Below are 13,061 nucleotides of genomic sequence, written 5' to 3'. Positions count from 1 at the left end.
CAGGCTGGCCTGTGCAGAGAATTGGAAGGGTAGAAGCTGGAAAATTGCCAGGTGCAGAAAACAATTGAGCTGCATAGGGAATGCAGAAGCCTCATGCATAGGCCAAGAAACCCCTTTGAACTCATTCCCCATTTCCCAAGGGGAGGCAGGTGTTTCACATCTCCAGGACATCAGGGACCCCTCAAGCCTCACAGTGACTTGAGAAGACAAATGCCATCACTCCAAACATCCTTCCTCCTGCTGGTACCCAGCTTGAAATACTGAGCAGCATGTGGGATGGTCAGGAATATCTCTTTGGCCACTTTGGGTCCCCTGCCCTGGCTGTGTCTCCTGCCAGCCTCGTGTGCAGCATGACCCCAGGGAGCTCTGTCTGGGCAGCTCCTTCCCTAGTGCGGGGTGCCCAGCTGACACAGCCCTTGGCTCACACAGATCCAAACTGCAGAACTTTTCATCCCTCATCTTGGCCTCAGTTCCCGTAGCAGAACTCGTGTTCCCACCGTATCGGAAAAATAATATTAGGAGAAATGGGGCAACTGAGAGACTGGATAAAAAGTGCTTTCTTGCCTTATGGCATCAATCTCATAGAAAGGTGAGGCATTAAAGGTGTTACATCCAGTGCCATAGTATCAGAAGCCTTTCCCTTCTTCATTCCGATGCCTTATGTTCGTTTTTTCACTAGTCACATACTTCTGCAAAACTTGTGAGTGTCTTTTCATAGCAATCATTAATTCCTTACTTTCTGCAGCCTTGCCACAATGCATCATTTTTCAACCAATCATACAGCATTTCTAAATTCACATTGCTGCATCTTCATCTTTTCACTAACTTTAGAACAAGTTCTATTGCTACGTTTGAAAACCTTTTGCTACCTTACTTAACGTATTGCCTGGCTTACATAACACATCTTTCTCTTTGCTTAAAACATATTTCCATTTCAAGTGCAAACCTGTATTCCTCTTTCCTGTCTGCTTCACTTTTTAGCTTGTAATTCTAAAGGCCTTCCCTAAAGTCTCAGGTTAAATAAACATTGTATCCATCTCTACCTCTGAGCCTGGATGCACAAGGCCCGGAGAGCTCTCTGGGCTTTGCATTTCCCACAAGCGAATGAGCAAAGAGCTCATTTCCCATTTCCCAAGGTGTAATGGTTTCGTTTGTTTGTTTGTTTGTTTCAGGGCCAATGTACCAATAATGTAATAGTTTAAGGTTTGCCAATTTTAATATCGTTACCTTTTGTGGTGAACTAGAATTAGGAGTAAAAGTAAAGCAGGCCAAACGCTTACAAAGGGAATAAAGAAAAAGACTTTATTAACTACACAAAGAATAAGAATAATAAATTCAGAGCAGATTTTCAGACCAGCTCTTCTTTCCCCCTTTGTTACAGCTTAACAACATGCAGAGACACTTCCGTCAATTTCTTCCGTAAATTATCTTTTCCAGTTCACTTTAGGGAGAGGAGTTTCTTTTTCTTTAGCTATAAGGATCTTTTACTAAGAGAGGAAATTGCCAGTTCTCTTTTGACTCCACTTGCTCAGGATTCACAGCTGCCCGGGATCTGCTGTCAGGAAACTCCTCCCACTTCACAGTCTTTTCACAACTGAGTTGCGGGCCATGGTAAAAAGTCATGGGGTATTACTTGTAAGGATGAGCTACTCCAAGGCAAAAGTTCTCTTTAGCTCACTTCTCTCTCTGTTTATATATTATTCCCAGGAACAGAGATCCCCCTCTTTTCCTCAGGGCAAAGGATTCTTCAAACCCTTTACACCTTGCTCCACCCCCCCACCACCCCAGGTCTCTCTTTTTTTCCATGGTTTAAAGAAAATGTTTGTGAAGCACAGTCCACCCCTATAACTTACAAAAAAGATATTTCAGCCCACCTTCATGGAGTCTCTTCATTCTCCTTCCATTTAGAAACTTAGCTTTGACTTCATTGACTTTGGTGTATCTTTTCTGTTCTTCTTCCTCTCACCCACGGGAAGATGAAAGGCGGTAAGTCTTATCTGAGCATTGGAAAAAAACTTAAAATCTCCCACAGAAGTTGCAGGAGATGGGCCCGGCCATGCGGCAGCTGTGTCAGGAGCTCAGGCCGCCCAGGCCACGCTGGAGGGGCAGGACGAAAACTGCAAAGCCCAGCCAGAGGAGAAATGGGTGCCAAGGCTCTGGCTCCATGGCTTTCTTCCGGCTCTCACTGCACCCGGCTCCAGCTGCAGGCCGGGGGTTCTCCCTCTGCCTTGCCCAGCACACAAAGCCGTGGGGGGCTCTCCCAAACGGGGCCCAGCTGCCTCCCCCCAGGCCGTGAGGGCGGCCGGGCGGGCTCGGCCACCCCAGGGCTGCCCCGAGCCGGGGCAGGGCAGGGCCCCGCCGAGCCACGGCCGCACCGGGAAAAGGCGAGGATCCCAGCAATGGGCCTCTCCTCCTCTTGACCACTGGGGCCCCTGCTTAAAGACGGGCCCCGGCAGCCTCTGGAGCTTGGCCCTGTGCCTGGCCCGGGCCCCGTACTAGAAGGGACCGGTGCTAGGCCAATGCCACACCTTAAGAGGCCAAAAATGCAAGAGAGCGTTCCCGGGGCTTACCTGCTTCAAATGTGATGCACGGAGCAAACCGACTTTTCCAATTCTTTTCTCAGGCTGTCAACAACTAAACCAGCCTCCAATTGGTCCCATCAATCCACAGAGGAAGTTCTCATGGGGAAAAACTTGCTAGTGGGCCCGCCCGCCAGGGTAAAACCAGCACACAAGGGGAGGCAGGTGTTTCACATCTCCAGGACATCAGGGACCCCTCAAGCCTCACAGTGACTTGAGAAGACAAATGCCATCAATCCAAACATCCTTCCTCCTGCAGGCATCCAGCTTGAAATACTGAGCAGCATGTGGGATGATAAGGAATATCTCTTTGGCCACTTTGGGTCCCCTGCCCTGGCTGTGTCTCCTGCCAGCCTCGTGTGCAGCATGACCCCAGGGAGCTCTGTCTGGGCAGCTCCTTCCCTAGTGCGGGGTGCCCAGCTGACACAGCCCTTGGCTCACACAGATCCAAACTGCAGAACTTTTCATCGCTCATCTTGGCCTCAGTTCCCGTAGGAGAGCTGAGTGTTCCTGCTGGACACTCACCTGCGCCTGAGCCTGTGGAGAAGCCTGGCTGCCTTCCTCTCTGCCCAGGGCAGCACAGACACTCCCAAACTTTCCCCGCAGCTGCCACACAACCACGGCCACAGCGGCGTCCCCAGCAGTGACACCCCTGCTCTGCTCTGTTTTGCCCTCTTCTGCTCCTCTATTCACAGCTAAAAGCCTGTATCTCCACAAGGAGGTTTGTTCTGGAGGAAGACCTCCGCCCACTTCCAAACTGACTCCCAAACCCCATCCCTCTATCTTCCCATGCTTTAGAAACACCTGACCATTCAGACCCAAATTTACAGCTTATTCACAGAAGAAAGGGAAGCTTCCAACACAGTGATGGTTTTACAGTATTTATTTTGACTATCAGCCTAAACTATCTACAAACTACAAACTACAAACTACTCCTTCCAACCTACAAACTCAAAAGAACAACAAACAACAACGGCCTCTTGCACGGCTAGAATCTTCTGTCAGCCATAAACTGCTGCGCTGCCATGATCAGAGGCGTCAGGCTGGAGGTCGGCTTGGCTGAAGTTACAAACGGATGCTGCCCAAAGAGAAAAAGAACAAATGGACTTCTGCTTTCCTCACAGGCTGAAGCAGCCTTTCTCTGGCTACCAGAGACACAGAGAAACGAGGGCAGTCTGTGCACCTCTGTCTCCCTGTCCAGGACTTTCCTGCCACAGGCAAACATGGCTTCCAGTTCCACAAATGCATGAAGCCAGAGGTCTGCAGCTTAAGGAGATTTAGTCTAATTGTCATTGCAAGGCTCCTTCCAAGCCATGGCAGGCCGGGATTCTCCTTGTTTTTCCTTTGGAAAGCCCCCAGAATGGAGATTCTTAGGAGCGGGGCCCACCTGACGCCTTGGACTTGAGCAGAGGAGGAGCCCCTGGCAGTGGGTAGCTGGCACAGCCTGTAGCTGCTCTGCCTTTTACCTGCAGAAGTTCCTGGGCAGACCAGCACCTGTCCTCGTCTGTCTCCAGGCAGCAGTGCAGAAAGTCTCGCAACCAAGCCGACTGCTGCCTGGGCTTCTGCAGCTTCGGGGTGCCCCCGGTGCTGATCAGCTGTCGAGCCTAGAGAAGAAGGCAACGCCACACTCCACCTGTCTCCTTCGCACCCAAAACTGCTCACCCACACCCCGCTGGCCAAGCTGCACTCTCACAAGTGGCCCTTTCTTCCCCGCCAGAGGCTGCGACATGCCTTTCCCACCCCAACCAACTGAACCCAAAGCCAGAGGCAACCACAGCCAGTCCAATGTGCAAAGGCTCCTGCCTTCAGCCCTGATTTCATGGGCTGATTGGGAATCAGGAGCAAATCCATCAGCAAAAGCACACTCGGCTTCTCCGAGGACTGACACCAGCTCTACCGCCGCTTTGGAAGAGGGACTTTGGTCTAACTCTACTCTTCCCAAGGATTCTTCCGTAACATGCAGCTTGGCGCTGCTCACTGCTCCCTTAGGCAAAGCTGCCAGCAAGCAAATGGCATCAGCGTATTTTGGGCCGTTCCGAATTCAAGGGCAAGGGGAATAATACAGGGCAAGGAGCACAAGAGACTATGCAGCCCGGGAGCTATGGTCTTCAGGTGTTACCAAGCTTGGCAGGCAGAAGAACGGGGGCAGATTTTCTTAGAGGGACAGGAGCATCTGAGAGAAGTTGCAGCGCACCGTGCGGGAGGTTTCCATCAGGTAAGGAGGAGCTCCTTCCACCATCTCCATCCCCACGATGCCAAAGGACCAGATGTCCACTTTGGGGCCGTAGGGCTTCCTGGTGAAAATTTCAGGCGCCATCCAGTAAGTTGTCCCGACAGCCGATCTGCGTTTGCTCTGCTCAGCCGTGAGCTGAGCAGCGAGGCCAAAATCAGCTGGGGAGAAAAAACACACTCGGATCAAGCCAGCGTGAAGTAGGAAAGCAAAGAGAAGAAGTCCCCACTCTCCCAGTGCCCAAGAAGGCAGTGTGGAATCCAAAGGGAATGCAAACGGGAATGGCATGCTGGCATTCCTAACAGCTGCAGCTGAGGAAATAGCAGATGGGCCACTTAGCAAAAGCCCCCCGTTTCACACAGTGGCTTTTAGTTCCCTGAAGCTCCAGACTGAAACTGCCTTGCTTGCGTGAGGGCACACACAGCCCAAAGCCCCTCCTGACACCTTCTTCCCAGCCACACCGCCCTGCACCTTGTGGCTGTGCTCTGCGCTTGCAGCAGGGCAGCCTGCACTGCCACGGGCACCACTCTTGGGCAACTGGAAGTCACTCAAATGCACCCCCAGCCCACAGCCCACCACGGCTGGGCCTGCCCTTAACAACACCCACCCAGCTTGACAGATCCATCCAAGCCCAGGAGAATGTTGTGGCTTTTGATGTCTCGGTGGATCACTTGCTTGCAGTGAAGGAAATCCAGGCCTTGCAGGCACTGAGGGAGGAAAAACAAACAGGAGATCTGACTTCGTCCCTCATGCAGTGCAGTGGCACATCTGCAAGACTGACTTGCTGGGGGACGCCGAGCCATGGCAGGCAAGGCTGAGGGGAGGGCAAGAGCTTGCTGCTGCAACATGACGACAGCAGTGCCTTTCTAAGAGAGGGTGTATTCGCTTTGAAAGAGAAAGGGCAATGCTTTTTCTGGCCAGTGCCCTGCAAACACAGACTGAAGGAGCACCGCTGCAGTGCCTGTGCTCTCTCCAGCCAGATGACAGCAAATGCCTTTGCAAATGCCCCTTTGGGTGCAAAGCTCTCCTTGGAGGCTGAGCTCTGGCAGAGTCCTGTGAGTGTCTCTTTGTCTTTGCCACTCGGTTGACACTGTGCCAGCAGCACGGCTGCTCTTACAGGGAAGGAATGCAGCACACACAGGCAGCAGGCAAGTGTTTGCAGAGGCCAACGCAAACAAACGCACTAGAAGAAGGGCCCGCACCTTGGCAGGCCCTCCAGATGCACTTGCCCCTGCTCTGCCAGTCACAAGAGATAGGCAGAAAGGAAGCTCGGAAGATGAAATCAATCCTCCCCTTCCCACCCATTCCACCCAAGCCATTGCAAGCACCAACGCAATCCCTTACCTCGCGGGAGACAGCTGCTATCTCTCCTTCTGCCATTTGGATCTCCCTAATGACATCGTGCAAAGACCCTCCGTCCATGTATTCCATCACGAGCCAGAGTTCCTCGTGCAGCAGGTAGCTGAAAGGAGGAAACAACCACCTGCAGGTGAATGCGTGCGCTTGCGTGACCTGATGGACCCTTTTGTCCGTGTCTCTCTCCGAGGAAGACAGGACGAAGGGAATAGGCATTCACAAGGCTCTACAGGGCTTGAACTCTGTGCAGTAGAAAAGGCTGCTCGGTATGCACAGCTGTGCAACAGGCCATGGGAAATACCATCTCCAGTGCTTTGTCAGAACTCAAGAACCTTGGGGGAAAAATCAAACACCAAACCCAACAGGACAATGGGCACGGAGGGCAGGAACTTGGAGGCTGCTGACTCAGTAAAATTGGGCCGAGACCTGGTCTTTGAAAGCGCACTTCAAACTAGATATGCCGCAAAAGATAAATGCAGCCCCCATGCAAACTCCTCCAAGATGCTGTGGATCAGCCCAGAAAGGGGAAGGAATTAACAGCTCCACCCTCTGCCAGCAACCAAAGGAGTGCTTGAACCTCTGGCTTGCAGCACGTCAGTGACCCTTCACGGCAGAAGAGCAGAACCACTCACCTGTCTACATAGTTCACCACATTGGCGTTCTTATTGTCCCGCATGACCTGGATTTCATTCACGCACAGTTCGTTGCTCTTCACTTGCAACAGACTGATTTTCTTTATGGCCACCTAAAACGACATGCAAACCATGGATCAAAGAAGTCGATGGCACAGGAACACAAGGCCAACAGGGACACTGTGATTTAGGGATGATAGAGCTGCGCTGTGCCAAAATGCCTTGGGACTGGACATCAGAGGAACCGGAAGCTGAGCTTGCAAGAGCCCTTTACACTGCTTCCTTGGTCGCCACTCCCAGGACACACAGCCAGAAACCCTTTGCCTTGCAAACCTGGCAGAAACACAGTCTCAACTCACCAGCTCAAAGCTCTAACCACCCTCGTTGCACCCACATTCTTCCCCCAGGGCCTCACTTTATCATCCCCATTTTGAATTCACGCACCACTTGCAAGCAGGAAACAACTTAGGCCTAGGAAAAATGGAGCAAAACTCCTGGGAAAGCTTGGCCATTTCTAGGGGGCTTGATCATTACTCCGGTGGCCACCGGCATTCTTCACTGCACAACAACAGGGCAAACCCTTACAGATATGACAGATAAAATGCCGCCCTACAAACATCCTGACCGTCCCCCCCAGCCCACCCCACACCCCCCAGAGAAATAAAAACCGACAGATTTTATGGAAAAATTGTTGTCATGATGAGAACATCATTAAGGACACATCAAAAAAAAACAAGGCTAGCACATCCTCACTTCAGCAATTTTCCATTTGTTCTGCTAAAATGCTTTTTAGCACACCAGTGACATTTGCAATTCCTGACTGATTCTAAAAAGAAATAGCTCATGCCTTGATCCTCTAGCGATACACACCAGGCTCTGAGCAGGGCTTAGGCCCTTGAGAGACTCCTTGCAGACCTCTCTCTCTAAGCACAGTTCCCAAGGGCAGCACTGCACGTGCCTAAGGAACTACCATCAAAATTCCCATGGATTTGCTGACAGCGCGAAAGGAGAAGTCGGGAACCGCGAGCCAAAGCCCCAAAGGGCACCGCCATTCTCTAAGACACCGCCTTGCCACTAAGAACCAGCTAGCGTGTCCTCCTCAGAAAGACAGCCCTTGGCCTCCTTGCATTGCTTGCGGCAGCTCAGAAGGACACAGTCTGTCCCCACTGGGCTTGGCAGGCAGACCCTGCTCTGCACTTCAGTTGCCTTTGCAGCAAAGCTCTACTGGCGACCCAAAGCTCAGGCACAGCTCACAGCACAGGGGAGGGCACTCGAGAGCTGCACAAGCTGCAGCACCGCTTGACACTTACCTCTTCTCCTGTGGCAGTCTCCACTGCCGTGCACACAGTGCCGAAACCCCTAGAAACAAAACAGCAGCAGAGAAAGGAGAAGTCCTTTAGTCCCTGCAGAAGCCAGACACTGTGGCCCAAGGAGGAAAAAGAGGCCAGGGACAAACAGCAAATGCACCGTGACACATTCTGCTCTGGCTCCTTTCCCCCTTTCTCTTTCTGTGTCCGTGCGTGTCTGTGATTTTTCCAGACACACACACACACACACACACACACACACACACGGCCGTTGGGCCTGCTCACACTTCTCCTTGCAGTGGATGTGCCACACTCAGGCACCTCCACACAGGCCTTCTGAGAAGCCTGAAGCCATGTCACAGACATCAGAAGAAAACCTCTCAACACACATCCTTTCTGCAGCTGACAAGGAAAGTAGTCTCCAGCCACAGCTGCAGCCACAGGCAGAGCAGGCACAGGTCTCCACTGCTGCACACACAAATGGAGAAGTGCTCAAAGCAGAAGATCCTCAGACAGCTGCCTTCTGGCTCCAGAGCCATGGGCAGCTGCTTCTCTTGGGTGCAGCAGACACAGGAAGCACTCTACTTTTCAGGGGACTTCTTCTACATTTGGCTCCTCCCAGAGGAAATGTTGCAAATCAATCCCACTGACAGTCAGCAGAGCTGGCTTTCAGTAGGGAATAGCTTGGTGCTTTCTTTGCAGGAAAGGCCGCAACCCCACGGGATCCACGAGGGCTCTCCCCTCAGGCACTCGATGCCTTTTCCTCTAGAGTGCATTGGCATTGGACACGGGCCTGAAGCTTTGGCTTTTGCCACCTCAGCTACAAAAGAGAGCTGCTTCTTTTGTGTCTGCTTTTGGGCTCTAGACTAGCTAGGTGGTCATCCTGACCACTGAACCTTGTTTTCAGCAAAACGCTGGAACAAAGCTTCCTGAGAGCTGTTCCCTGACAGCCCGCAGCTGCTACCTTGACCTTGGAGGCAATGAAGTTTTTCCTCCTTTCATTGCCACGGATCCTGTATCCTTTTGGGACACAGAGAAATGATTTGTCCCAAGAAAAGCGGCAAGAGGGGGAAAGACACTTGAGGGACAGGAGATGTGCCAGGTGCTGCTCCTTGCTGCAGAAAGGACCATTCCAGCATCCAGGTGTCTTTGCCATGCCTTCAGACCACAGCTATCAATGCTGACCAAAACTGAGACATAGCAGCGTCTCAGCGCAGCGTCTGCACAGCTTTGCAGCTTGCCTGACATCACTCCGGCGACAGGTGACAGCAGCAAAGTACACAGCCCCTCCCTTTGAAGAAGCACCTGTGGCTGCACTCACCCTTTGCCAATAATTTCCAGTTCTGTATATTTAGCCTCCGGATCTCCTTCGCTCACCAGCATCCCTGTAAAAACCCAAAGGAAAGATGCTCACTTCAAAACTGAGATGCCAGCCTGCAGCAGATCACCAAGGCAGCCCCACTCTCTGGCACACTGGGCCCTTTCAACTCCCTCACTGGACAAACAACAACACCATTGCCGCACCAGCACCACCAGCAGCACCACCAAAACAACAGCAGCAGGACAAGCAGCTCTGCAGCACATACGGTCTGCACTAAACTAGAAGCCTAAACTAAAATCTAAGCACGTGGAGAAACAGTCCAAGGACACAGAGATCAGAAGGCCACGACCAAGACAAGTGAGTGTGGTCTATAAAACCCAAACCTTTCTGTTCTTGGCCATGAACACTCTGTGCCATTCAACAAAAGCTGGCATCCTTGCAAGCAGCAAAGGCACCTTGGCTTCTGCAATCAATTTGTATCAACAGCTGCCCGCTCCAGAAGCGGAAGAATAGTGCCCAGTGCTTCCAGCAGAGGCATGATCTCCGCCTTGAAGCAGCACTTTACCTAAACAATGCCTTTCTGGCTTGCAAGAGCAGCAGCAGCAGCTGACGTTGCAACCTATTGCCATGGGCCTTAACAATGAGGTTCCTCAGCCTTCAGGAGAGGCTATGATCTGAAGATGACCTTGGCTGCGCCCCACAGGAGCTGGGCCCCACAGGAGCTCCCTGAAGCCGCCTCATTCACAAGGTCCCGGCCTCCTGCTCAGCCACAAACCATCTCTCTTTTGCCTTTTGTACTGAGGCAAGCTCAGGCAAAGCCAAAGCACGCCAGGCTGCCCTCAGAGGCAGCAGCAAGAGCCCGCTGTTCCTTCAGCACCTCCAAGCACAACAACAGCTCCTGTGTGGAGGCCGCAGCAGCCGACACTCAGCCCAGCAGGAACTGCAGGTGGGACAGCTCACGCTGACACACGATCACACAGGGCACTGCTCCAGCACACAGGCATCACAAAGGACATACTCAGCAGGGCCAGGCACTCGTCCTCTGTCCTCTCTCTAAGCAGCTGCTCCATGCTGCCCGAGGAACTACTTGTGCTCCAGGTGCACGAGCTGCTCGCGCTTGACTTTCCAGCTTGGGGACAGGAGGCTTCTTCAGAGCCGGCAGCTGCAGCTCGTGCCGGCGCCAGGCCAGAGGAAGTGGAGCTCTGGGACAAGAAACAAATTTGGGTCAGAAACACGCCTGCCACAGATGCCCCTCCAATCCCATTTCAAATGCAAGCCCCTTGGAAGATGCTGCTGGCCACATCCTGGGCTCTTCACCTCTCGGCTTTTGCTGCCCCCTTCTCTCACACAAGGCGCAAATTCCAAAGGCTGCTTTTACCCGATGCACAACATGACCCCAAAGACACCGCTGACCAAAGCAGGCGCTTACTGATGTTGGCTGCTCAGGCCGTGGGCTGACAGCAGGGACAGGTTCATTAGCACCTTCCTCCTCTTCAGCCTCTTCCTTGACTCCAAGTTCAGCAAGAGCAGGGGCTGGTGCTGCCCTTGGGCTCTGGGCACAGACAGCAGCGGGAGGGACAGGAAAGAACCTGTCATTCAGAACCTGACAGATATTCAGCTACAGGCCCCTGCTGCAGCTTAGCTGCTCCTTGAGCTCCCCACAGCTGCTGATGAGCAGGGCCAGGTCCCTCCAGGGGACAGTGGCTCCTCCATATCCTGCAAGGCTGTCAAGTGCATCTTTGCACGGCTCTCCTCACCAGAGATAGGGAGCCTGCACAGCCACTGGCCACCAAGGGCCTCACTTGTACCCCAGCAGCATCCCAAGACACCCTAATGCTACCTCTTGTCTCTTGCTAAGAGGAATTCACAGCCCCTATCAGAGTGGTGGGGAACGGATGCCTAAATGTCCAAGTTCCACACCCCTTTCCCAGGGGTGAAACACTCTGCAAGTGCCAGAAAGATTCCAGCCTGACTCAGCATCTTCAACTACGCAGGGGAGGTGCTGTCTGATCAAAAACTTCCAGCTCTCCTTTGCTCCAGCCACAGGGCCACTCCCAGCTGCCACTTACTGATGCTGGATGCTCAGGCCCCACAGTAGCAGCAGCTGCAGCTTGGTGGGCATCTTCCTCCCCTTTGGCCTCTTCTTCAGGAAGATGCGCAGCCGCAGGAGGCTCTGAGGTTGCTTTTGGGCTCTGCAGACAGACAGCAACGGGAGGGACAGGCAACCTTCTTGATATTCAGCTCTAGAACCCAGATGCACTAAGGAGGAATCATCTGGATTCTAAGTTGCTCAGCCTCCAGCTAATTGGACCAATCAGAGCAGACTGCGCTCTCTTGCACAGGAGAAATTCCATCATGGATTCAAGCAACGAGCAACCCCACTTTCCACTGCTTAAAAGCTCTGAAATGGAACTGGGCAAAACAGACACACATCCTCCACACATTGCTGCTGCTGCTGCTGCTCCTGCTGCTGCTGCTGCAGAGAGCCCGCACTGTACTTTCATTCATCCAAGCAGGCTGGCACTGGACTGCAGCAGGCCCAGCTCACAGCTTGCTCCACAGCTGTCCAATGCTACCAACGCCAAAGGCTCCTTTCCCACTCACCCAAGGGCTGGATTCTCTCCAGGCACGGGCGATGTGACCTGCAACACACAAAGGAAAAAGAACCCCATGCTGTGAGAAAACTGCCCGCTCTGGGAAAACCCACCAAAAAGTCAACCCAAAGCCAGAGCATATTGCTTTCACTCCATGCCTCCAGCAGCAAGCCTCATGTCACACAGCAAGCAAGACAACAGCACAAAGGATTGCCTCGTGTCTGTCTTTTGTCCTCTTTGGCCACTCAAGCCCCAGAAACCTGAGGCCCATGAAGTCCAAGTTCTGAAACAGTCATTGTTTCTGCCCTGCCCCACCCAGCAGGAGCTACAGCTCGTCTCCTTCCTGTATTTCAGTTTTCTGAAGAGATGCAAGCGTCAGTTGCCACGAGCTTGCTGAAAACTTTTGCCCCGAAACGCTTCAGTCCAAGCCCTTTAGCCATGGTGGCAGTTCTAATGTGACGCCGCACAGCAACACCTCCTGTGCCCAGCAGCATACCGGAACTTGTCTGAAATGTCTATTTCAAGGGCCTTTCCCAAGCTGATTCTGTGATTTCCTCACAGAGGGAAGGGCTCTTTCAGCACACAGGAACTGTCAAGTCCCACACACCTGTGCTGGGATGGGGGAATGCAGACAAGAAGAGGCTTCTCCTGAGTCCTGGAGAGCAGCGCAGTTTTTCCAAGCGCTCCTTCTAAGCTCTCCCTGTCTTCCCCTCTTAGAAGTTGTCATTCTTGAGCCAGCAAACGCAGGAGATTCCAGACTCCACTGCCACAGGCCATGCCGTGTGGGGAGAAGAAGCCCAGCAGGCTACATTACAAATGCAGCCCACGCCCCGCTGGCTAGAGACACCCCCTTGTCAGCTGCAGCTGCTGACAGCAGCTTTACCCAACAAAAGGCCTCTTCATGGCCTTTGGCCTTCCATCTGCTGCACCGAATAGAAGCGCCTACTTACGTGCCAGGTGGGTGAAAAAGTAGCCAGAATAAGCCACGGTAAAAGCCGTGCAAACTGCAGCACACACTCTCTCCATGGCGGGAGCTATGCTG

General features: G+C 52.8%; 1 protein-coding gene across 1 annotated transcript; it reads right to left on the bottom strand.

The window, feature by feature from the left end:
* Positions 1 to 3,567: 3,567 nt before the first annotated feature.
* Positions 3,568 to 13,045, bottom strand: LOC134056937 (serine/threonine-protein kinase PAK 3-like). The gene is made up of 11 exons (XM_062513896.1): positions 12,970 to 13,045; positions 11,974 to 12,067; positions 10,548 to 10,627; positions 9,426 to 9,489; positions 8,108 to 8,156; positions 6,798 to 6,910; positions 6,154 to 6,271; positions 5,417 to 5,516; positions 4,774 to 4,970; positions 4,046 to 4,183; positions 3,568 to 3,657 (listed from the first exon to the last, which is right to left on the bottom strand). The coding sequence occupies exons 1-11, from the start codon at positions 13,043 to 13,045 to the stop codon at positions 3,568 to 3,570; spliced, it is 1,119 nt and encodes a 372-aa protein (XP_062369880.1).
* Between the last annotated feature and the right edge of the window lie 16 nt (positions 13,046 to 13,061).

This window comes from Cinclus cinclus, chromosome Z (assembly GCF_963662255.1).
Source record: "Cinclus cinclus chromosome Z, bCinCin1.1, whole genome shotgun sequence".
In the NCBI taxonomy this organism is placed as follows: domain Eukaryota; kingdom Metazoa; phylum Chordata; class Aves; order Passeriformes; family Cinclidae; genus Cinclus; species Cinclus cinclus.
This window is presented reverse-complemented; position numbering and strand designations above follow the sequence as displayed.

Excerpts from the sequence above, each read along its gene's own strand:
- LOC134056937 (XM_062513896.1), bottom strand. The coding sequence starts at position 13,045 with ATGGAGAGAGTGTGTGCTGCAGTTTGCACGGCTTTTACCGTGGCTTAT. Across the intron at positions 12,068-12,969 it reads CTTTTTCACCCACCTGGCAC|GTCACATCGCCCGTGCCTGG; the intron begins GTAAGTAGGCGC and ends TGTGTGTTGCAG. Across the intron at positions 6,911-8,107 it reads AGACTGCCACAGGAGAAGAG|GTGGCCATAAAGAAAATCAG; the intron begins GTAAGTGTCAAG and ends ATGTCGTTTTAG.